General features: G+C 62.5%; 8 protein-coding genes across 8 annotated transcripts; 5 read left to right on the forward strand and 3 right to left on the reverse strand.

Annotated features, from left to right (window-relative positions):
* Nucleotides 1–791: 791 nt before the first annotated feature.
* LYS14 (Lysine biosynthesis regulatory protein LYS14) lies at nt 792–4,589 on the forward strand. The gene is made up of 4 exons (XM_062769492.1): nt 792–1,188; nt 1,266–1,335; nt 1,482–1,626; nt 1,691–4,589. Exons 1-4 carry the CDS (start codon nt 913–915, stop codon nt 4,191–4,193), a joined length of 2,994 nt encoding a protein of 997 aa, XP_062625476.1. The 5' UTR covers nt 792–912; the 3' UTR covers nt 4,194–4,589.
* A 1,588-nt stretch (nt 4,590–6,177) lies between these two features.
* On the reverse strand, nt 6,178–7,822 carry LOC62_02G002966 (uncharacterized protein). The gene is made up of 3 exons (XM_062769493.1): nt 7,395–7,822; nt 7,078–7,195; nt 6,178–6,967 (listed from the first exon to the last, which is right to left on the reverse strand). Exons 1-3 carry the CDS (start codon nt 7,650–7,652, stop codon nt 6,435–6,437), a joined length of 909 nt encoding a protein of 302 aa, XP_062625477.1. The 5' UTR covers nt 7,653–7,822; the 3' UTR covers nt 6,178–6,434.
* Nucleotides 7,823–8,459: 637 nt separating this feature from the next.
* On the reverse strand, nt 8,460–9,616 carry VMA9 (V-type proton ATPase subunit e). Its single transcript, XM_062769494.1, has 3 exons — nt 9,306–9,616; nt 8,812–8,900; nt 8,460–8,528 (listed from the first exon to the last, which is right to left on the reverse strand). Exons 1-3 carry the CDS (start codon nt 9,395–9,397, stop codon nt 8,488–8,490), a joined length of 222 nt encoding a protein of 73 aa, XP_062625478.1. The 5' UTR covers nt 9,398–9,616; the 3' UTR covers nt 8,460–8,487.
* Nucleotides 9,617–9,959: 343 nt separating this feature from the next.
* NCU06207 (putative Delta(7)-sterol 5(6)-desaturase) lies at nt 9,960–11,668 on the forward strand. Its single transcript, XM_062769495.1, has 2 exons — nt 9,960–11,095; nt 11,188–11,668. The coding sequence occupies exons 1-2, from the start codon at nt 10,482–10,484 to the stop codon at nt 11,525–11,527; spliced, it is 954 nt and encodes a 317-aa protein (XP_062625479.1). The 5' UTR covers nt 9,960–10,481; the 3' UTR covers nt 11,528–11,668.
* A 146-nt stretch (nt 11,669–11,814) lies between these two features.
* Nucleotides 11,815–12,440, forward strand: LOC62_02G002969 (uncharacterized protein; the record flags this gene model as incomplete). Its single annotated transcript, XM_062769496.1, has 3 exons — nt 11,815–11,872; nt 11,905–12,009; nt 12,055–12,440. The coding sequence occupies 3 exons, from the start codon at nt 11,815–11,817 to the stop codon at nt 12,438–12,440; spliced, it is 549 nt and encodes a 182-aa protein (XP_062625480.1).
* Nucleotides 12,441–12,533: 93 nt separating this feature from the next.
* LOC62_02G002970 (uncharacterized protein) lies at nt 12,534–13,527 on the reverse strand. Its single transcript, XM_062769497.1, has 3 exons — nt 13,284–13,527; nt 13,049–13,176; nt 12,534–13,003 (listed from the first exon to the last, which is right to left on the reverse strand). The coding sequence occupies exons 1-3, from the start codon at nt 13,489–13,491 to the stop codon at nt 12,590–12,592; spliced, it is 750 nt and encodes a 249-aa protein (XP_062625481.1). The 5' UTR covers nt 13,492–13,527; the 3' UTR covers nt 12,534–12,589.
* A 215-nt stretch (nt 13,528–13,742) lies between these two features.
* On the forward strand, nt 13,743–18,478 carry SPAC11E3.05 (putative RWD, RING finger and WD repeat-containing protein). Its single transcript, XM_062769498.1, has 7 exons — nt 13,743–14,170; nt 14,219–15,761; nt 15,798–16,666; nt 16,705–17,547; nt 17,582–17,769; nt 17,806–17,928; nt 17,969–18,478. The coding sequence occupies exons 1-7, from the start codon at nt 13,761–13,763 to the stop codon at nt 18,460–18,462; spliced, it is 4,470 nt and encodes a 1,489-aa protein (XP_062625482.1). The 5' UTR covers nt 13,743–13,760; the 3' UTR covers nt 18,463–18,478.
* A 912-nt stretch (nt 18,479–19,390) lies between these two features.
* On the forward strand, nt 19,391–21,619 carry GCD11 (Eukaryotic translation initiation factor 2 subunit gamma). Its single transcript, XM_062769499.1, has 4 exons — nt 19,391–19,699; nt 19,957–20,094; nt 20,230–20,372; nt 20,422–21,619. The coding sequence occupies exons 1-4, from the start codon at nt 19,568–19,570 to the stop codon at nt 21,431–21,433; spliced, it is 1,425 nt and encodes a 474-aa protein (XP_062625483.1). The 5' UTR covers nt 19,391–19,567; the 3' UTR covers nt 21,434–21,619.
* The last annotated feature ends 31 nt before the right edge of the window (nt 21,620–21,650 follow it).

The following is a 21,650-nucleotide window of genomic DNA, read 5'->3' on the forward strand; positions in this document are numbered from 1 at the left end:
GGCATCTCTGCCTACGCATCGGCCGGTCCTCGCGTTTGTCAAAAGTCAGCCAACAGTCGTCAGCGCCAACCCCTGGCCCCTCCGTTACGGCATTTAGCGTTTACTGGGATTTCAACAAAGATTTCCAGTAATTTGACCGAAGGTTTGGCCTGAACTTGCCCCTGTATTGGGTTTGTCGCCTCGGTCGGTATCCGACTACCACCTCTGGCCACCTTGAACTTGTTGCCTCGCTGGACACGAACGCCTCACCGGTCGTCGCAAGCCAGCCGCAGCCACCTGGAGCCACCAAGAGTTGCCTCCCCTCCCTCTTGCCGCCGCCACTTGCGCCACTCGACGGACGCCCAGCATCACCTTGCCCACCACGGCGCGTCGCTCTCGACCTTAAAGTTCCGTTGGAAGCCAGCAAGGAGGCACAACCCACCAACCGACCCACTCCATCCGTCCACAGCCGTCTAGCCGTCTAGCCGTCCAGAATCCGCAGCACGTCGTCTGCAGCCAGCCAGATCCAGCAGCTCGCCAGCCCCGCTGATGCAAGACGCCATGAGCGCCATCAACCAAACGGGGCGTATGGGTAGTAGCAACGGCGGAGACGGCGGTAGCGGTGGTCGTTGGAGTCAGCCACACCACATAGACCAGCACCACCAACACCACCATCTCTATTCTCAGCAACCACTACCACCACCACCACCACCACACTTCAACATTCACCCAGCAGCCGCTCCACTCGGCCGCATCCCTCCACTTCTTGCCCCTCCACCAAACAACTCTCTCCTCTTGCATCAACAACATCAACAACAACAACAACAACAACAACATTACGCGTCATCCCTTCACCCACAATCCCAATCCGTGCAAAGAAGAAAAGCTGCGCGCGTCGGCCGAACCACTCGACACGGCGCGCCAGTAGCCAAAATGAGCAACAGCCACCAAAACCGCTCATCCAATGTCAAATCCGAGCAGTTTGACGACGACGGCTCCACCGACAACCACCACCACCCCTCTGCAAAGTGGAACAATGACCCAGGTCACGCACACGCCCAACACCAGCAGCAACAACAACATCACGATGTCGCATTCAAAGACACCCTGACCGACAAGGATGGCGCAGCCGGCCCAGTCAAGGCTGCATGCTTGAGCTGCAGGCAGAAGAAGGCAAAGTGCGATGGGACAAAGCCCATCTGCGGCCAGGTGAGCACAAAAGTCATGCGTGACGGGCGGCACGCCTAGGGTGCGTCATCCAGCCCCCAATGCTCACACCAAGACAGTGCGGTCGCAAGAACCTAGAATGCATCTACATCAAGTCGAAACGGGGTGGGGCCCGCAAGAAACGTACAGGTAAGTGTGACCTCGCACGGTAGTGCGACACTGTTTCGGATCTATTCCCAATGGTCTGGTTCACCCATTCTCTTGGCTCACGCTCCGACCCGGGTCACTGGATCACTACTGCCGGTATTCGGCGCTGACTCGTCTCCTCTCTCCAGGTGCAGCTCCCTCGGCGCTCCAAGAGTTTCTCAAAAAGCTCGATGGCCTGCTCGCAGTGCCTCACTTTGACCTGCATCATGCAGAGCCCCAGGACGGTGACGACCCGACAAACATTGTCCGGTCATTCGCGTCGCGCGAAGAAGTGTAAGCATCATGACGACACCGCGGCGTCATCTCCCACACTAGCGCATGCCACTGACGCAGCCAGCATGAAATGCTATTACAACGAGGTTCACCCTTACCTTTCGGTAATGCCGCCACGCCACTATCTCGTTGATGTGTTGCCCGAGTTGCTGCACGAATCCCCGTTCCTGTTGGCAACGCAGACGGTCCTTACCCTCATTCCCCATCAACTCGACCCTAACCCCAGATCTGCTCGCTCGAAACGCCTCCGGTCGGCTGCATCAGCCCAGCTCGGCAAGCAAGCCGCTGAGGCGGTGGAGCGCACCCTTGCTCGCGGCCAATCGCTCGAGGTCGTGCAGGCGCTCTGCATTCTTGCAGTGTGGGAATGGGGCAGCACCAACGACGCCACAGCGGCCATGAGGCGTGCCTCGCAGGCTGTCCAAGTAGCCATGGACATGGGCATTCACGATATGGACCGCGACGGCACAGGCTTCGCGCTCGAAGGTATCGACTGGCACAAGGACGCGATGCGCCGCACGTGGTGGATTCTCTACGTCTACCAGCTCACAATTGCACTCGTGTCAGGCCTTCCCCCGCCAGTTGGCCCCGATGACAAGCGCGTTCGTGTCGACTTTCCCATCTGTTCGGATAAAGATCGGACGTGGTCGACCTGGGTCAACTGCATTCGCCAATGCTCGCGAGTGTGTGCAATTGTCAACGAACTTATTTATGCGCCAAGCCAGACCGAGCCCGCCACGCATACGTGGGGGACCCTGCCCGCCGACGCCCTTTCGGCTCAGCAGGCCGCAGACAAGCGCCGCCAGATGATTCAGTTCGACAAGGAAATCATGGAGCTCATGAAGCAGACCGAGAGGATGAGCATTGTCGAGCAGGTCCCCGGTGGTGAAGAGGAAGTGGTCAAGAACCAGCAGATTGGCACCCGCTTTGGACTCGCCGTCACCCATATCCACATTCACCGCCACCAGGCCTTCCCCGAGGTCTCGCTTTACTCGAAGCGTATATGTGGTTTCCCCGCTTCGGGGGCCACGGATATTGATGATAGCTCTGAGGCTGGATCGTCAATCCACCGCAAGGACAGTGGCGACAGTGCCGTGTCCTTTGACGACTATGGTACGACGCAACCTACCGAGTACCACCCGCAACTCCAGCAGCCCTCGGCCCAGGGGTACAACTACGCCAGTGGTTACCAGAACCAGCAGCACCATGCCCCTCAGCCGGTGGCGCACCAACAGGGAGCGGCCTCGCAATCCCCCATGATGGCGTTCGGGTCCGCGTACTACCAGGAAGCCGTACTCCGTGTTGACCAGATGATGGCCAACTTCAACAACCCAGTTCGCGCTCAGCAGCACCAGCAGCAACAGCAACAGCAACAGCAGATGGCGGCCCAACCACCGCATCACTCGTACAGCACAGACTCGGCACCCCACACCTTCAACAGCTACCAGATTGCGCCCGAGCCTCATCAGCAGCATCTGTCATCGGGCCAACTCCAATACAGTGCCCCGCCACAACAGCCCGTGTACGCATCCCAGCAGCAGCAGTTCGCCTCCCCGCCTCAGCAGCAGTACAGCGGCTCACTACCGACCGCTCCTCTGTCACCCGACGCGTACATGTCTCAGTCCTTTGGCGGCCAAACGACGTACGAGCCCCAGTCGTACACCTCCGGACCCGAGTACCAGCAGACCAACACCTTCACGTCGCCACCGCAGACGACGGTGGTCCACCCCGAGTACGCCCAGTGGCAACATCAGCAACAGCACCCCCAAAGTGGCATCACCCAGGACATGTGGCACCCAGAGACATACCCCGAGTATCTCCCGCCTCCCTGGTTCGCGAAGCCCAACGGCGCCGCCGAGTTGTTCATCCCTCCGCTTGACGAGCCCCGCCACGTCCCTGCGATCCAAATCCCACCGGTAATCGAGGCTTACCAGGTGCCACCGCCTTCGGTGGCGCCGCAGCTGTCAGTGTCACCAACCCTCGACATGACAAACTACAGCAGTGGCGCGAGCAGCCGTGCTGCGACCGTTCCTGCCCCCTCCGCTCCAGTCAAACACCGCACTTGGGGGATCGACGAGAACGACGAGTTTGTCCCCACCGAGGACGTCAAGGCTGCCGAACTCGTCGAGACCTTCCCTCCTGGTATCAGTCTTGCTCGCTGCGCAACTGCGGCAAACGCCATTGTGCGTTTGGAAATTGTCCACCGGAGTGCTGCCCTTGCGTTGGATGGAACGCCCAAGTGGATTCCTTTCTGCGCCTGCGGCCTCGTCTCTGGCGCCTACTCCTTCCTCCTGCTTGTGCTCGCCGTGCAAGCCGAAAACACCTTTGGCGAGTACTCTGAAGCCCGCAGCGAGGAAGTCGAGGCCCTCCTCACCAACGTAAAAATTATCCTGGCCGGCCTCGAAGCCTACGGCATCATGTGGGAAGGAATCGACATGATGGCTCGCGAGGTCCGCGCCGCCGTCGAGGCGGCGACTCGCCTGCCCACCGAGGTGCAGAGCGCGCGCTCATCAAGCAACCCTGCATCAGGCGGTGCCATCTCCAACGTACCCCACGGGTATGATCAATGACTCGCGGTCCACAGACGAGTCAGCAGACTGGCCAGTATGGTCACTGCGTAAGGGAACACTTGTCTGTGGGTGTGTGAGAGGAGGGCCCATCACGCCGGTCGGAGGCCGGAAGCCGACCGTCCGGCACTTGACTCGGGTATCGCGGCGCCCGAGAACGACCTGCTGCGATGTAGAGCAGTGTCGTGGGGCGATGTGACGCCGATCGCGTCATCATCGCCGCCGTGAGTGACTTAACGAACGAATCCGAGTTGCGCAGTAGTGTGCCTCGGTTAGATTGGGCATTTTTTGGATTTTTCTTTTAAGTTATTTGTGTCGTATCGGAGAATAGTTCCGAGGGAATTTTCGTGAGCTAGAAGGTGTTGTATATGCTCAATGTCATGACGATTGTGGAGCAGGCAGGTTGCGCAGTCTGGGGCGGAAGAGGTTTGTTTGCGCGGGGTTGTGCATGAATCTGCCACGCGCCGTGGCTTGGTGCCTGGGCAAGTGCCACAAGGGTGTGGTTGAGGGTTGCTCAACCGTGGGAAAGTGACATGCTGGCGGGATTATCCCGGGGTTACAAAGTCGTGGCACCTGGCCAAATTTCTTTTGAGACGATTTGCTCCCGTTCCGACTCTGGTACCGTCGCTGCAGCCTGGCAGCCTCCCTCGCACGCTCACCCACTCCCTCGCCCACTGCCCTGCGTCGCCGCCGCTGCTGCCATCAAGCACGATCATCTGCCGTCGACAGCGTTCTCCATCCGACAACCAAAAAATCGACCGCAATGGTTAGTAGATTTGCGCGCGGCGGCAGCGTAACGGCGACGGCAACGGCACGGACGAGGACGACACAGCAGGGACAGGACGGACGACTTGGCCTCGACTTGCCACGGCTCGAAATACGGCAGGGAGAAAGTTGGGAGACGGTGGTGGTGGAAGTTTTCGACGGAGAACAGCTGGAGAAGGCGAGCGCTCGACACGACGTCCATGGTGTTGGTGACGACGGCAGCACCGGCGTCGTGCGTTCCTCTGCGTCGCTGTGCTGGAGAACAACCTTGGAATCGAAACTGTGCACCAGCGAAACTCGGCGTCGAACAGCGTCGTGTGATCCGCGACATGAACGACGTCGAAGCTCTACCTCGACTCTCGTCAAGCCCACCGCTCGCCACTGTCCTGCTGTCTCTCCTACCGTCATGCCGTCGCCGTACCGCCCGCCCGCCGCGCAGCACAAACCCCAACACAACCATACTAACCCCCCGCCCAGCCTTCGCAGAAGACTTTCATCATCAAGCAGAAGCTTGCCAAGAAGGCCCGCCAGAACCGCCCCATCCCCCAGTGGTTCCGCCTCAAGACTGACAGTGAGTCGAGCCTCACGAGCGCGCAGCGCGAGGGAGGCGGCGGTTGGACTGGGACTGGCACTTGGGTAGAGGAGGGCCAGTCGGGCGGACACTCGCGCACCTTTGCGTTCGACTCTGCCTCGCCTTGCCGTCCTGCACCCACCCAGAACCTTCCACGCCCCTCTGCTCGTCCTCGCGCTCGCGCTCCTCTGCGCCGGACCACTCGCTAACCCCCCGCAGCCAAGATTCAGTACAACGCCAAGCGCCGCCACTGGCGCCGCACCAAGCTCAACCTCTAATCGGCGTCCTGTCGTGGTCTCTCCGTCACGCTGGAGCGCACGGCTGCGGACTGGCGTCTGCTGCCCGTAGTATGGACCTGTAGATGAGCATATGGCAGAGCGTGTATACTAGCGGCGGCGAGCGAGCACCGAGCGCAGCGAGGTGCGAGGGCGGGGCAGGGGTAGTAAGGACACGAGGAGCTGGGGAGCGGAGGCCGTCGAGGCGGTCGCGACGCAGCAAGGCGGGGTGTGGATTTGCAGAGGCTTGCGAAAGGACGAGACAGGTGTCGAGACAGTCAGATGCGGATGGGGGTATGGAGGAGACGACGACGCGACGGACGAGGCGAATGAGTTGTCTGTGGCACACCCCCGACCGAACCCCACCACCAACCCCTCAATCCCACTTCGATTCATTCAGGTCATTGTCTGCCATGTGCTATGAGTTTGTGCTTCTGTGGCTATGGCTTTGGGACGGTGTGCGTGTGGGATGTTGTGTGGTCGTGGAGTTATGGATAGTGACGGGCATCGAGCGGGCACGATGGATGTTGGCATGGGGTTCTTGATGTTGTTAGATGGAGCAAGGCAAGAGGCATTGGCAGGTCGTCGCGGCGTACCACGCCTGCCGCTGCGCGGCAGGCGCGTTCCTACACGCTACCACGGCGCGTCAAACCGCCCGTCATCCACAACACCCGTCTTATCCCGCATGCCCATCTCTCCACCCATCTTGCGCTTGCTGCGCGCCTTGCGACCACCGAGCGCCTTGTATCCCTCCCTTGCGGCAAGCTTGCGCTCCGTGGGGGTCAGGCTGCCCTGGTTTCCAGTATCTGCCCAGCGCGAGGCATTTCCCGAGCCCATGCCGGCGTGCGAGTGGCGGTTGGACGGCGTATTGTAGCCGCTCGAATGGAGCGAGTATATGTCTACGCGGAGCGGGTCCGTGTCGTCCTTATTCGGGTCGGAGCGCGCAAGCGTGCTGTGGAACACTGATTTCCACGCGCGCTTACTCTCTGCCTTGGACCACTGCGGCTGTGTCGAGCTCGGTACGGGCACGGCCGGGAGGCTCGAGAGGCGCGGCGTCTTGTCGTACGGGTCGAAGAACTCGGTGCCGTCGTCGAGCTTGCGCGTCTTGCCTGTCGCAGCGCCCGATAGTGTCGGGAGAACGAGGGCGCGGTTCTGAAGGAACCAGACTGGCGGCTCGGTCAGCATCGATTCGGCGTGTGAAGGCACACGAGGCCGCGGAACCGATTGCGGCCGTTGGCGCCGTTGCCACACTCTTATCGCGGCCTGCGCCACTCACCGTAGTTGAGCGTGCTCGACTTTTGCCAGCGCTTGCATACCCTGTCGCAGCGCGCGAGGCTGCGGATGTCGAGCTGCAGGAAGATGCGCACCGCAAGGTGCGTGGGGAGTAGGCGGAGCTGGGGGTGTTAGGGGGGTTGTATGCAAGGGTGGAGGGTAGGCCGGTGGAGGGGTGGAGGGCGGAGACAATGGCGTCGGTGGCGAGGGTCACGGGGTGCTCGCCGCCGCTACCGTCGTCGCCATCACCCCCCGGCGTCTGGGCGTCGCCGCGCCTATGCACACTCCTGTCTTGGCTGCCCACTCGCCGAGCTGACTCACTGGATCCTTGCTGCCGACCTTCTTGATGCGCTGCCCGAGGACCATACCCTTGCCCGGGATGGGCGTGCCGGGCGCGGTACCGCGTCCTACGGCGACATACTCGTTGTCGTCGTCTTCTTCGTCCGAGGCGGAGCGGCCGCCGCGGCGCGACGATCCGACCGAGCTGGGCGGGCGCGGCGTGTGGCTCGGGTGCGCGACCTGCTGGGCGACGTGCAGGTTCTGCAGCGCCGTGTGGAGGAGCGAGGTGGTAGTGGACATTGTTGGGTGGTGGGTGGAGAGTGGTGTAGAGTAGTAGGATGTTGATACTGCTAGTCACAAGACACGACACCTATACACTGGGATGGATGCGAGTGGTGATGAAGAGGAGAGTGACGATGCTTTGTTCGGAATGGGCTGGTTGTGATGGGCGGAGGGCGAGGGCGGGGGGGATGAGCGAGGTGGTGTAAGTGCCGGAAGAGGGAGGGGAGTCGCGCGCGGAGAGAGGAGAACATTACTGACGTAGTGGGCTAGATGCGGCACCCAGCCAGCCAGCCAGCCAGCCAGTCGGATCGCCCGCATAGCCTAGCCGGGAATGAAATGGCCAGCCAGTGAACACCTGCACGTGACAAGTCACTCCGCTCCCAGTGGCACTTATTCTAGATATTCTAGGGAACTGTGGCGGGTCAAGCCAGAACACGCATAGCGTAGTGAGCACAGAGGCTAGACTGGGAACAATGAGGGCTGGCTGGCTGGCTGGCTGGCTTGGGGCGGGCCAGACATCGATTGCACAAGGCCTACCGTACCCGTCACGCGACAAACGCGCTCGCAAGGTGCGCAGACGCGTGGGACAGCTCACACGCCAGCCATGATGACGCGGTGACGCCCTAACAGTAGATGTCATACTCTTCAGCCTCATACTGTAACGTACACCGGCGCACTCCTGTTTGAAATGTCTCACAGCACACAGCGCACACGCGCACGCAACGCATCGCACATCGCGCACGCACATGACTAGCCGTGCGTACTCAGCCACTGACGCGGACGGCCGACCAACTCGGCGCCCACGCTGCCTGCTGCGACCAACCGCGAACCGTTCATATCATACATGTGTCTATTAATGCCCAACATTCGGACGCAGGTCGGCGCGCTTTGGTTCTGGAGGTGTCAGTGGGGGCGAGGACGGCGGGGGTAGGGGGGGGGGGGTAGGAGGAGGTGAGCAAGGGAAAGGCCAAGCCAGTCCGAGGAGAAGGTGGAAGCTCGTGATACAGCGGCTGGGACCGCCGGTAGCGCGCTGGGCGCTGGAACTCCCACCGCCGAACGCCTGGGAGAGCTTGTGTCCAGGACCATCTTGCAAGTCCATCGGCACATCACAGTGCCCCAGCACCACCCCGGTGTGCCATCTCCGACCCGCCCACCGCAGCCACACACCCATACTCACGGATCAGAGGGTTGAGCTGCGCCGTGTACGTGATGCCCCACATGAGCCAGAGGCAGGCGAGCGTGAGGGACACGCTGGAGCGGATCAGGCTGGGGATGTTAGTGTGATTGAGCGGGTCGAGCAGGGAATCCATTCGGTCATTGTGGAGGGAAGGTCGTTCGGCGGCGGCAGATCGACGGACAGCAGTGAGACTTCGTCGCCAGCTGGCAACCGGGCGGGGAAGACAATGCCGCGCCGTCCCTCACCGGTATGCAGGCCCCTTCCCTCTCAGTCACTCCCATCCAGTCGCTGCACGAGGAAGACGAGGAAGACATCGCCCACCCACCCGCCCTCGAGCAAGCTTGCAAGGAAGGTGGCCCACCCACCCGCCCTGCTGGCGCGAGCAAGATGTCGCCCGCCCACCCACCCCTATGATCGCTGCGCGATCAAGAATGTATGCCACCACCCACCCCTCCACCCGGCTCCGCCTCCCCCTCTCTCACACGTGCACTTACGTCTGGTTCTTGCCGCGGGGAGTCGCAAACCATACCGCGACGCCAATCGCGCCCATGATGAAGCCGATGAGGAGGACGTGTCCAAAGCCCATCGTGAGAGGTGAAAAGGGGAGGGGGTGGAGGTCGAGGTTGAGGTGGGGAGGAGACGGGATACGAGGAGCTGGGCTGCTCGCTCTGTTTCCTTTCGCCGGGCGCTGTCGTGGAGCGGCCGCAGCGGCTTGGTACGCGCGTGTGCGGTGTGTGAGCGAGGTGGGTGGGGTCGCTAATCGAGCCTGGCTGGGCAGAGGTCGAGGCGTCGAGGTCTTGTCGAGGACAATCTCGTCGATAACAGCTGCAGATGTCGTTGGCGTCACTCACTCGGTGCGGCTGCGGCAAGTGACGCTCGACGCGAGCGGGAGCAATGCTCGATGCGGGATCAAACCCACGTGCGTCCTCCACCACGCGAGAATACCCCCGCCCATGCTGGCCTTCGCGCACTTGCCGCTCCGCCGGCGGCCACCGGCCGAAGCCACCCAGCGACGATCGTACCACTTTTCGCGTGCCCCCTGATGTTTTGTTTGGCGACGCAGAGGCGGCGGCTAGGACTTTTGTAATCCACGCCAGGTCCATTAGCAGCAAATTGTATTGTATTGCGGGTTTGCCGAGTCGGCCTCGGCCGTGACACTGTGTGTGGTTTTGGAAATTTGGCCGCACCTGCACCACCTACCTGCCAAGTGCACCACCACACCTGCCCGCACCCAGCGCGCCTCGGTCACCTGCCGCTCGCTGCCTGCTCCTCGACGACGTCAACGAACACACACCGCGCTCTCTCGCTTTCTCTCGCTTCGCATTGCTTTACTCTCTCCACCTACTACTCGTGCACGGCCGTCAAAGCCACCGCCACACCAGCCAGCAACCCAGGCCATCCCGCTGCCCACGCACACATCGTCCCACTGCTGCCTGCTGCCGGCGCGACCACAACAACACCCCGCCCCGCCCCGCCGCGCGCGCTCACATCGTCCCACCACACCGTGTCAAGCGCAATCGCCCGAGCGCGCCGTGCCCCGCCGAGCACACTCGACTTTATCAGCTGATCCGAGCACGGCACACTAGTGCTTCTTCCTAGCCCACCGTCGCGTCCACCTCGCTCCCGACAAAACTCGCCGTCCATTCCGCACCTCTCACCGCCCCCGCACAATGGATCTCGTCCTCCACTACGGCGACGAGTACGTCTTCGACGCGGCGTACGCGTACCTCCTCCCCAAGCCTGGCCAGCTCGCGTCGGCCGCCGCTAACGGCACGACGATTGCCGGCGAGTCGCTCGCCACGGCGTCGCGCCTCGCCCGCGACAACATCTACCGCCAGTGCGCGTCCCTCTGGGTCATTGCCGTTGTCGGCGCGTTGATCGTCTACTTCATCTTCTGCTCGCTGTCCTACTTTTTCCTGTATGACCGGCGGCTCGAGCACCACCCCCGCTTCCTCAAGAACCAGATCCGCCAGGAGATTATCAGCTCGCTCGTCGCCGCGCCGACCATTGGCGTCCTCACCGTCCCCTGGTTCCTCGGAGAGGTCCGCGGCAAGTCGACGCTGTACGAGAACGTTGACGACTATGGCTGGGCCTACTTTGTCTTCTCGGCTGTCTTGTTCCTCGTCGTGACCGACTTCTTGATCTACTGGATCCACCGCATCGAGCACCACCCGTCAATCTACAAGTACATCCACAAGCCTCACCACAAGTGGATTGTGCCCACGCCCTACGCCGCGCTTGCCTTCCACCCGCTCGACGGCTATGCCCAGTCGCTCCCCTACCAGTGAGTAGCGTGTGGCTGGCTTTTGTTGGCAGCGCCACACCGTGACAGGCCACCAGCCGTCGATCCTTTGTTTCACTGCTAACGCCCTTCAGCATCTTCGTCTTCGTCTTCCCCATGCACCGCCTGCTCTACCTCGGCATGTTTGCGTTTGTCCAGTTCTGGACCATCTTCATCCACGACGGTGACATGATCTCGGGCGGCTGGGCTGAGAAGTTTATCAACTCGCCTGCGCACCACACGCTCCACCACATCTACTTCACCTGCAACTACGGCCAGTACTTTACGTGGGCCGACAAGACGTTTGACTCGCACCGCGAGCCCGTCCCCGCGCTCGACCCCCTGATCGCGTCGCTCAAGAACATGCAGGCCAAGGGCCTGGTCGACGCGGCTGGCAAGCCGATCCCGCAGAACAAGAACAAGAAGTCGCAGTGAGGGGTTGAGAGCACGCGCGGGCAGTGGCCGCAGTCATGCCCCGCCATACTGTACTTCTAGGGTGGATCTCTGAATGGAGCCACGGGGGGAGGGGGCAGACTAGATGTTTAGAGCATAATACGCTATGCATGAAGTGGACTTTGCTTGAGGAGGGGTGCAGCTGGTGCAGCAATGGATGCCATGTTCAGCGACGCGCCCAGCGCCACCACCACACTGCCCACGCCCGCCGCCAAAACACGACGTCATGCAATTTTGTGTTTGGCCCCCATCCACCACCCACAACCAACATGCCACCAAGAGAAAAGCTCGACGTCGAGACGCCAGAATCGCGCGAGGCGCGGCTGGGTGGGTGCGCGCGTCGACATCACTAACCCCAGGCTCGCTCTTCTCGTCGCTCGCGCAGCCGGGCACCGACGCCGACGGCGGCGCACCCGCGTTCCCCCTCCCGCCGAGCAGGCCGCACGCGATGCCCGAGTCGGACGGTAAGCTCGGAGAACGAAACCTCCGTGGCCTCTAACGATGCGCAGTGCTAGCCCGCGCACGCGCCTTCCTCCCCCTCCTCGCCTCGTCCAACGCCGAGCTCCTCGCGCGCGCCGCGGCGGACCCGTCCAGCGTGGACATTGAACGTGCCGACGGGGAGCACGTAGCCATGGACGTTGGGCTGGGCGTGTTCGACGTGCAGGGTACCCCTGGGGCCGGGCTCGGGCCGGTCGTGGAGCGAGACGGTGCTGTTTGGGAGGCTGCGGCTCAGGCTGGGGATGAGGAGGAGGAGGACGACGAGGAGGGGAGCGAGGGGGAGGACGAGAGTGATACCACCGAGAGCAGCGATGAGGACGATGATGATGACGAGGAGGATGTGGACGAGGACGAGGTCGACGCCGCTGCCGACGACAGCATGGACCAGGATAAGTAGTACCCCCATAGACTTGCATGACGCGCATGACCCGACGCACTCGCGTGACTTGACACACCCGCCCACGCACATGACTCGGACCGCTCGCCTCGCTTCTCGCGACGCGACACACCTCGCATCACTCTACTGACTCTATACGCCGTATCTACCTACAGCCCAATGTGCCTGCCCTTGCCGCGCACGCCCTTCCACACGTTATCGACCCACTCCTTCTCGTCGCGCTCGACGACGACAAAGTCGGAGCGGCTGGTGGTCGACGTCGTGGCGGGGGCAGCGGTGACCGACGACGTGCTGGCGCCGAGGCCGCCGCGCGCCACCTTGGAGGGGCTCGCGCTCGACGTGTCGTCGTAGAAGAGGCCCGTGGCCGACGGCGCCGGCTGCGCGAGGTTGAGGATGCGCGCCGTCGACGACGACAGCGGCGACTGGCGCTCTGGGGTTCCGACTGCCGGGCTGCCGACTGCGCCCGGACGGTTCGGGGACGCGCGGTAGATGGACTGCGCGAGCGGGCTCTGCGCCGCGCTGGAGCGCACTGGCGTAGCCGCTGGCTCGGGGTAGCTTCGTGTCTGTGCGTAAGTGGGTGTCTGGGGTTGACGGCCTGGGGCACTCACCAACGGCGACGACTTGGAAATCGGCACAAACGCCATGCCCTTGGGCGCGGGGGGAGGGACGGGCGGCTGCTGCACCCAGTAGGCGGCCTCGGCGATGTTGTACAGGAGCGAGAGGGTGACGAGGGTTTCTGGGGAGCGGTTAGCGGGGCGGCCTCGAGTTGCGCGAGAAGCAGCGAGCAGCGGGGCAACATGCATCTCGCTACGCTCCCTTCACCCGCTGCTCCGCCCGACTCACCAATCCACCACACCATGGCGCTGCCACGGCGCTGGAGCGACGCAAGCGCGAGCACCTTGTCGACGAGGGCGACGAGCACTGCGCGGAGCGAGATGTACGGCGTGAAGATTGCGCGCAGGAACGCAAAGAGCGCCAAGGCCCCGAGGTTGGACTTGAGGCGCGAGCGCGCAATCGGCGCCGGGAGGGGTGCCGGGAGTGAGAAGGCCATCGAGAGTGGGGTGTGGGCGGCGAGAGTGGACAATGGCAGGAGCAGGTTGTTGTTTGTTGATCGCGCGAAAAGGTGCGCCGCGGTCGGTGCGACGAACAAGGACAACGGCCAGCGGTGGGTGCAAATGATGCCGACTTGGAATCGACGTCACTGGAATTGGCCAAGTCCGACGACGACTTGAACGCCATCGCAATCGCAATCACCACCCATCACATCGCACCCATCGCACAAGGACACGCACTACCGCTGGCGCCGAGCAAGCAAGCACAATGCACTCGCCGTCGCCGTCGCGCGTGCCCCTCCCGCCGTCGGGGCCCGCCTCGCGCCGGTCAAGCGTCACCTCGCCGCGGGGGTTATCGCCGCTCGTCTCGGCGAAGGTAGTGCGCGCGCGCGGCCCGTCGACGACCTTTTCCGCGGCCGGCGGCTCGATCCTCGGGCTCGGCGCCAGCGTGGCGTCGCTCGCCCCGCCCGAGGTCGAGCGCCGCTCCTCCTCCCCGGCCGACCCGTTCCAGGAGGGCGCGACAATCACCGTCAACCAGCCCGTTGGCAGCCTGTCCATCTCGCCGTCGAGCCGAGACGTCTGCCTCGCGAGTAGAAAGGGCCTGTACATCCTCGACTTGAACAATGTCGACTCGGCGCCCCGGTTCGTGCCGCAGGGCGGAACGTGGCAGATCGCCGAGTGAGTGAGAGGGGAGGGAGGGAAGGCGGGTTGCTGACGCCGGTCCAGCTGCCAGTGGTCGCCGCACGCCGTTACAGACAACCTGATCCTGTCAACCTCGTCCCAGAAGCTGTTGATCTGGGATCTCGCGGCGCAGACCGCGCTCATGCGCTCCATTGACGCCCACTCGCGCGCCATCACAGACATCAACTGGCATGCCCTCAACCCCAACCTCATGGCTACGGTGGCCATGGACGCTGGCATTCGCGGCTGGGACCTGCGTATGGACGGCAACACACCATTCATGCGCCTATCGGCGTGGGGCGCGGCAGGCACCCAGGTCAAGTGGAACCGCCAGCACGAGCACATCCTCGCCACGGCGCACGGCAAGGACGTGATTGTCTGGGACGACCGCAAGGGGTCCGTCCCGGTCGTTGTGATTAAAGCGCATGATGCCAAGATCTACGGAATCGACTGGGACAGAAGAGAACGTCACAAGATTGTGACCTGCTCGCTCGACCGCACAATCAAGTACTGGAACGTGCCCGAGCTGTCGCCGGGCAACGAACAGCTCAGCGACAATGACTTTGTGCCGCTCCCATCGCCGATCGGATCAATGTACGAGCCCCGGCAGACGATCCAGACAAACTATCCTGTCTGGCGAGCGCGACACCTGCCGTTCGGATACGGCGTGCTCGCTCTCCCTCAGCGTGGAGAGACGGCGCTCGAAATGTTCGGCTACGACTGCCCAGAGACACCGGGCGTGTCCAACGCCCCAGTGGAAAGGTTTGAAGGCCACGCCGACGTGGTCAAGGAGTTTGTGTGGCGCAAGCGTGGCGGCGACGACCTCGAACACGAGGACCGCGAGTTCCAGCTCGTCACCTGGTCAAAGGACCGCACGCTGCGTATCTGGCCCGTGTCGCGCGAGGTGTCGGCCAAGGTTGGATACCAGGCCGGCGCGCCCATCACGGTCCTGAGTACGCGTCGAGGTGCCAGGGATGTGACTTACACCCGCATCCCAGGCCGTGAAGGTGCAGTTGCTGGGTCCTACCTGCCCGCGCCAAAGGTGATCGACCCCCACAACCCACACCTCTGCCTCCCGACCATGTTCCCACCCACTGCGCCACCGAGCGGTATCGCGCGCCAGCGCATGCTCGCTGCGCCCAAGGAGACGGGTATGACCCGAGGTGGAGGCACGCAGAAGGCGGCCGTGGATCAGATCGAGTGGCTAACAAAGGTCGTCAAGATGGGCAAGGGTGGCACTGGGGTGACGCCAGAGTCGAGTGTCGCACCCAGCCGTGCGACCAGCGTCATGCCCGGCGACAATGGAAGAAGAGGGGCTCTGGGGCCCGCCGCGTCGATTACCAGCAACTCTGTCCAGACGTCACCGGAGATTGAGAACCGCAGCCATGAAAGCGACAGGTCGAGCTCGCGCCCGCGTACCCCAGCAGAGAATGGCTCGCTCCGTGCCCTCAGCTTGACGCGTACACCATCGCAGAAGCGTAGGAGGAGCTTGGACTTTTCTACCACTGGTCCAGAGTTTATCCCACTCAAGGATGAGCTCGTCCTCGTGCACAAGATGTTTCCAAAGTCCAAAGTCAACTTTGAGAAGGTGAGTTGGGCCGTGCCGACGACTAACTGACGCCAGATTGACATTGCGCACCGCAAACTTACAATGTCGCTCAATGGCCCATGGGCGAACGGCGACCGCTTCGCGTTCATCCGTATCCACTGGACGTTCCCACCAAAGTACCCCCACGGTCCCGAGATCCCGACGTTCGAGCTCGAACGCAACGCGACGGTCTCACCTATAACTCGCCACCGCATCGTTTCGACCATCAAGGAGATCCGGGCGGCCAACAAGCAGTGTCTCGTGTCTGTCACCGAGTTCCTCCTCGGCTACCATGAGCGCATGGGCCGGCGGGTCGTCGACGAAGAGAGTGGCAGTGAGAGCGATCGTGTGATCCAGAACGTGCCCATGTTGGTCCGGTCAACGGGTGCGACATTCGGACCCAACGGCCAGCTCGTGTGCTTCTTCCCGAAGCAGACTGTCCTGCCGCGTGCGAGGACGTCGTTGTCTCGGTCACCGTCTGGCGGACGGGATCCGTTCAACTCGCCCCTTGCGCGCGCCATCACCGCGTTGTCGCGACTGGAGAATCCCCACAAGCCCGCGATGATGCGGTACAAGAGACACATCCGCAAGCTCAAGGCTGGCGTCGCACCCGTTCAGGCGCGGAGCACGCTCACGATCCACAACGTGTCACATCTCGTTGGCGGGCCAGATGCCAACCTCGCGGCTGTGTACACCACCACCTCTATCGACGCCAACCTGGTCCATGCGCTCGACATGAAGCGTCTCGACCATGCCGAGGTTTGGGCGGCAGTGCGGAGTCTCCTGACCGACCCGCCCCCGCCGTACTCCCGCCATCCGCCGTTTCACCGCGATAGCAGTGCTAAGCGGGAACGCATGGACTGGGAGGTTGGTATGGAGCGGAAGCGGCGGGTGCTTGACAAGATGTGAGTGGTGCTGTGGGGGGCCAGAAGTTGACGGTTAGCTTTGACAGGCTTATGGAGGCCCACGACATCCAGCTCCTCGCACTCATTGCTTGCATTCTGAAAGAGTATGAGCGAACGTCCAATCCACCACCGCCGGCAGAGACGATTGTCCACCACTCGCCCGAGGTCGACTACTTTGATCTTCCAACTACAACGACAACCATGGTACCTACAGCGGTTACCGTTGGAAGGAGGCATAGCTCCAACACACCGACGACGCCGCCGCAGTCTGGGCCGAGCAGCTTCCGCACGTCGGGCTGGTCGCAGATCCTCATGAACCCCTCATCCATCAGCCTGCGCGGTATGGCGTTGACGCCGCGTGACCGCACGTCGTTTGACCTTCCCAACCGCGTGGGGACTCCCCGCACGCCCATCGCAGGCAGCTTTGAAGAGCAGTCGCAGATGGGCGTGTCAATTCCCCCACGAAGTGACACTATTGGCCCGCTGATAACTGGCACATCGCTTGTTGCGGCCTCTCCGCGGAGACTGGACCGCCGTGAGTCACGCGAGTCGCGCGACTATGGCAGAGCGGGCAGAGACCCGCGCCCACGCCCGCTGTCCATGACGACGGCGGGGACGAGCGGCTCGACATGGTCCCCGCCGGGGTACCAAGTCCCGCCTACGCCTGGCCGCCCGCCGCAGCCATTTGAGCGCGATACTTCTGGAGCGAGCCTAGGCGACGCGCCGCCCCCGACTGGTCGCTCCCAGAAGGTATCGTTTGGCTCGGCGAGTCCCCTACGCAGAACATTCTCCCGTGCAGGCGGTGTGCTTACGTCGACGCCCGAACGGAAGCGCCGGCACCGGACCGTCGGTGTACGCATCGACCTCATCGTTGACGAGCAGTGAGTTGTAGTTGGCAACCAAGCTGACATGTAGCCCGCGCACGTCGCTGCTCCGTGATGATATCCTCCCCCTGGCCGAGGCCTGGAAGCTCATCTACGCCGACTACCTCCTCCGCATCGGCCATGTGGGGAAGCGTGCCGCTCTCCTCCAGTACGACTTTGCGCCTGTTAACGGGCCGGCGCTGGCTGCTGCGGGTGGCGACCTCAACACAAAGGACCTAGGTAAGTGCCGCCGAAGGTGTGCAGAGCTCACTCTAGCCTTTGCAACCATGTGCCAGTACTGCCACGAGCGTGTTGTGACGCCGGGACGCACATCATGCCCGAACTGCTCTCGCGCCCGCGAGCCGCCACATTGCTCGGTCTGCCGCCTTCCAATCAAGGGTGAGTGGAGGGAGCTGCTCCGCGCCCCGCTGACATTCAGGCCTCGCCACGACGTGTACAGTCTGCTCGCACACATCGCACACGCGCTGCCTGCGGCCCATGTTACAGTCCAGCCAGGACCACTGCCCCGCGTGCCTGTGCCACTGTCTGGCAGAACGAGGCGTCTCAGGCAGCTTCTACACGGCTCTCCCACCGCCGCCTAGCGCAGCAGTGCAGTACGGCTTTGATCCGGACGACCTCGGCATGAGCGGGCAGATGTCGCCCACCTCGCTGATCTTTGACGGCCCACACGCGGCCATGCTCGACACGCCGCCAAACGAGCTGATACACCCCGAGCCTATCCGCCGCACCGGCGCCATCACCGCACTCGAGCTGACTACGGGCTTGGGCGCAGGTCCCAGCGGCAGCGGGACGGCGTCGGCGCCACCCGCAGACGACAAGGACAAGCCGCTGCCTCCACCCCCGCCTCGCGAGGGTCTCCTCGCAAGATCGAGACTCCGCGCGTTGGGAGCCGAGGGTATTCTTGGGTGGTGATGTAGTGATGTAGTGCTTTCTTGTCGATGTATTTGTTGAACATGATGCCGTGTGACTTGCGTATCACTATGCCGGTCATGACGAGCGAGCCCAACCGCGGACCCGATCCCCCAACCCAACCCCTCCGTCCCACCTCCGGCTCTCCTCCGAACCCCTCGCCGCCTTCACGACCCCAACCCCGCCGCCGCCGGGTATGCTCATGCAATCTTTGCTGTACAAGTCTGCTTGCTTCTGCACTGCACTAGCAGCACTAGTGGTGCTCGTCGTGGTCGCCGTGTCCGTGTCCGTCCCATGGGTGCCTGAGGCCGATGAGGGCGGGGCCGTCCTGGCTGCGGTGTGTTAGTGACTCGTCCTTGTCCGCACACGCTTGCGCCAGCACCCACCGAGCGCGGTAGAAGACAAAGAACCACATGCCGGCGCCGAGGGCCTTGGCGAGGCCGCGGTGCAGGAATGATGGGGGGTGGGGGTGGAATCCTGCGCGTGTGTGAGCTTTGCGATTGTCAGTCTGCGCGCCGGTGGCCGTGCCGTTGGGACAGCTCTGGCCTCGGGCTCGCTCTACTCACCTGGGCCGGCCATTCTGAGTAGTTGGTTGCTTGCTTGCTGGGTTGGGATCGTTGGAATGCGCACCTCGAGACAACCAACCGTTCGGTGGTGGTGTGAGTGCGTCGGTGCAGGTGCAGGGCAGGGAACGGAGCAGCAGCGGGATCAAATCCACGCGAATCCCCGGTTGTCCCGACCAGTCAGTGACGACGAGTTGAGCGTCCTTTCCTGCTGACGTAATCGGGAGTTAACACAATAAAATCGGAACAAAAAATCCCTTGGTGGTGCATCACGTGATCCACACGACTCATGGTCTTCATCGACTCGCCTCGCGGCGCCGCTCGTTCTGCAGTGGGCGGTACATCACAAGAGGAGCTGAGCGAACACTCTCGACTCTCTCGAGACACCACCACATCCACTACACACACTCGTATCTCTAAAAGGGCGCGATCTCGACGTTACCATCAGACTCGACTCGACCCCGGCCACTCGCCACATACAAAAGAATCGCGCACCGCGCCAAAAGCACCCACACACCACATCTACGAAAACTAGCACCGACACAATGGCCGCCGTCAACGACCCCATGGCCGCGTTCCAGGGCGAGGGCTCGAGCTCCAACCCCGCCGCCGAGGTCCAGGTCGACCTGACCAAGCTCACGGCGCTGAGCCCCGAGGTTATCTCCAAGCAGGCCACGGTGAGTGCTGCCGAGGGCCGAGCGGAGCGCGATGGCGCGCGGCGGCGGCGTAAAGAACTTGGTGGCAAGAGGGGGGAAGGTCCGAGGCCGAGCCGGCGCCGAGCGACGGCGACGTCGAGCAGCGTAACGACGTGCGGCGTACACGTGCTCCCGGAGCCGCTCTCTGCACCTCGACGGCCTTGATGAGCTCCCGAGCCCACGCTCCGCTTTGCCTCTTTTGCCGCTTTTGCCGCCCAACTCTGTGCTGACATTCTCAGATTAACATCGGCACCATCGGCCATGTCGCGCACGGAAAGTCGTCGACCGTCCGCGCCATCTCGGGCGTGCAGACTGTCCGTTTCAAGAACGAGCTTGAGCGTAACATTACCATCAAGCTGGGTTACGCCAACGCCAAAGTGCGTCGTCGGTTGGGAGGTGGCCGGGACCGAGGCGAGCTGGACTGTGCGCGCGTGCTCGTGTGCACGCTGGTCTTGTCTTGGTCGTCCGCGCCTCCCCCCGTGTTATCCTATCGCAGCCACTAACATTCGCAGATCTACAAGTGCCAGAACCCCGCATGCCCTCCCCCCACCTGCTACCGCTCGTACCCCTCGTCCAAGGAGAACAACCCCAAGTGCGAGAGGCCAGGCTGTGACGGCCGCCTCGAGCTGATCCGCCACGTCTCCTTTGTCGACTGGTGAGTTTGGCTGATGAGTTTGACCTACAGCAATACTGACAACACCCAGCCCCGGTCACGACATTCTCATGGCTACCATGCTTACCGGTGCCGCCGTCATGGACGGTGCTCTCCTCCTGATCGCTGGTAACGAATCATGCCCCCAGCCCCAAACAGGAGAGCACTTGGCTGCCCTCGAGATTATCGGTATCGACCCCCACAACATTGTCATTCTCCAGAACAAGATGGACTTGGTGCGCGAGACCGAGGCCGTCGAGCACTCGGAGCAGATCCGCAAGTTTGTCGAGGGTACCACCGCCCGCCTTGCCCCCATCATCCCCGTTTCCGCCCAGCTCAAGTTCAACATTGACGCCGTCGTCATGGCCCTTGCCAAGATTGAGCCCCCCAAACACGACTTCACTGCCGACCCCCGCATGGTCGTTATCCGTTCATTCGACGTCAACAAGCCCGGTGCAACCGTCGACGAGCTCAAGGGTGGTGTTGCCGGTGGTTCGATTATCCAGGGTGTGTTCAAGGTTGGCCAGGAGGTCGAGATCCGCCCAGGAATCATCACCCGTGACGCTACCGGAACCTGCACTTGCCGTCCCCTCATCTCCAAGATCCAGTCGCTCCACGCCGAGCAGAACCACCTCCAGTTCGCTGTCCCTGGTGGTCTTATTGGTGTCGGAACCCTCGTCGACCCTGCACTCTGCCGTGCCGACCGTCTGCTCGGCATGGTCATGTCCGCCGTCGGCAAGGGCCCCAGCATCTACATTGAGATCAAGGCCGAGGTCTTCCTTCTCCGTCGTTTGCTCGGTGTCAAGACCGACGACAGCAAGAAGGCCAAGGTCTCCAAGCTTACTGTCGGCGAGACCCTGTTCGTCAACATTGGTGCCTCGCAGACTGGTGGTCGCATCCTCGCCGTCAAGGGCGGCGATGTCACCATTGGCCTCACCACCCCTGCCTGTACCGAGAAGGGTGAGAAGATTGCCCTCTCGCGCCGTATCGACAAGCACTGGCGTCTTATCGGTTGGGGCAAGGTCAAGAGCGGTGGTGTTCTTGCCGAGGTTCGTGATGACTAGAGGAGCCGAGTGTACGTAGAGTAGACGGCAGATTAGGACCGCGCATACTGGCACGCAGCCTGGGCTTGTAGCGACATGCACTGCATCATAACGCGGGATGTGGGCAACGGACAAAGCCAGTTGTGCTGCGTGCGCAGTACCATCATTCGAGTCTGTATCAGATTGATATGCAATGTATGCTTGAGAGTGCGACACTGCCACCCACCACCCAATGTGT

Source organism: Vanrija pseudolonga, chromosome 2 (genome assembly GCF_020906515.1).
Source record: "Vanrija pseudolonga chromosome 2, complete sequence".
NCBI lineage: Eukaryota > Fungi > Basidiomycota > Tremellomycetes > Trichosporonales > Trichosporonaceae > Vanrija > Vanrija pseudolonga.

Bases quoted from the DNA above. Each gene is read 5' to 3' on its own strand.
- LOC62_02G002966 (XM_062769493.1), bottom strand. From the start codon at position 7,652: ATGTCCACTACCACCTCGCTCCTCCACACGGCGCTGCAGAACCTGCAC. The intron at 7,196-7,394 runs GTGAGTCAGCTC...TAACACCCCCAG, and splicing joins AGGTCGGCAGCAAGGATCCA to CTCCGCCTACTCCCCACGCA. The intron at 6,968-7,077 runs GTGAGTGGCGCA...CCGAGCCGCCAG, and splicing joins GTCGAGCACGCTCAACTACG to TCTGGTTCCTTCAGAACCGC.
- NCU06207 (XM_062769495.1), top strand. From the start codon at position 10,482: ATGGATCTCGTCCTCCACTACGGCGACGAGTACGTCTTCGACGCGGCG. The intron at 11,096-11,187 runs GTGAGTAGCGTG...AACGCCCTTCAG, and splicing joins GCCCAGTCGCTCCCCTACCA to CATCTTCGTCTTCGTCTTCC.
- LYS14 (XM_062769492.1), top strand. From the start codon at position 913: ATGAGCAACAGCCACCAAAACCGCTCATCCAATGTCAAATCCGAGCAG. The intron at 1,189-1,265 runs GTGAGCACAAAA...ACACCAAGACAG, and splicing joins CAAAGCCCATCTGCGGCCAG to TGCGGTCGCAAGAACCTAGA. The intron at 1,627-1,690 runs GTAAGCATCATG...TGACGCAGCCAG, and splicing joins TTCGCGTCGCGCGAAGAAGT to CATGAAATGCTATTACAACG.
- VMA9 (XM_062769494.1), bottom strand. From the start codon at position 9,397: ATGGGCTTTGGACACGTCCTCCTCATCGGCTTCATCATGGGCGCGATT. The intron at 8,901-9,305 runs GTAAGTGCACGT...TAACATCCCCAG, and splicing joins CCCCGCGGCAAGAACCAGAC to CCTGATCCGCTCCAGCGTGT. The intron at 8,529-8,811 runs GTGAGTATGGGT...TGACACCTCCAG, and splicing joins GCAGCTCAACCCTCTGATCC to AACCAAAGCGCGCCGACCTG.
- GCD11 (XM_062769499.1), top strand. From the start codon at position 19,568: ATGGCCGCCGTCAACGACCCCATGGCCGCGTTCCAGGGCGAGGGCTCG. The intron at 20,095-20,229 runs GTGCGTCGTCGG...TAACATTCGCAG, and splicing joins TGGGTTACGCCAACGCCAAA to ATCTACAAGTGCCAGAACCC. The intron at 20,373-20,421 runs GTGAGTTTGGCT...GACAACACCCAG, and splicing joins CACGTCTCCTTTGTCGACTG to CCCCGGTCACGACATTCTCA.
- LOC62_02G002970 (XM_062769497.1), bottom strand. From the start codon at position 13,491: ATGGCCTTCTCACTCCCGGCACCCCTCCCGGCGCCGATTGCGCGCTCG. The intron at 13,177-13,283 runs GTGAGTCGGGCG...ACCGCTCCCCAG, and splicing joins CGCCATGGTGTGGTGGATTG to AAACCCTCGTCACCCTCTCG. The intron at 13,004-13,048 runs GTGAGTGCCCCA...ACTTACGCACAG, and splicing joins TTTCCAAGTCGTCGCCGTTG to ACACGAAGCTACCCCGAGCC.
- SPAC11E3.05 (XM_062769498.1), top strand. From the start codon at position 13,761: ATGCACTCGCCGTCGCCGTCGCGCGTGCCCCTCCCGCCGTCGGGGCCC. The intron at 14,171-14,218 runs GTGAGTGAGAGG...ACGCCGGTCCAG, and splicing joins GGAACGTGGCAGATCGCCGA to CTGCCAGTGGTCGCCGCACG. The intron at 15,762-15,797 runs GTGAGTTGGGCC...AACTGACGCCAG, and splicing joins CCAAAGTCAACTTTGAGAAG to ATTGACATTGCGCACCGCAA.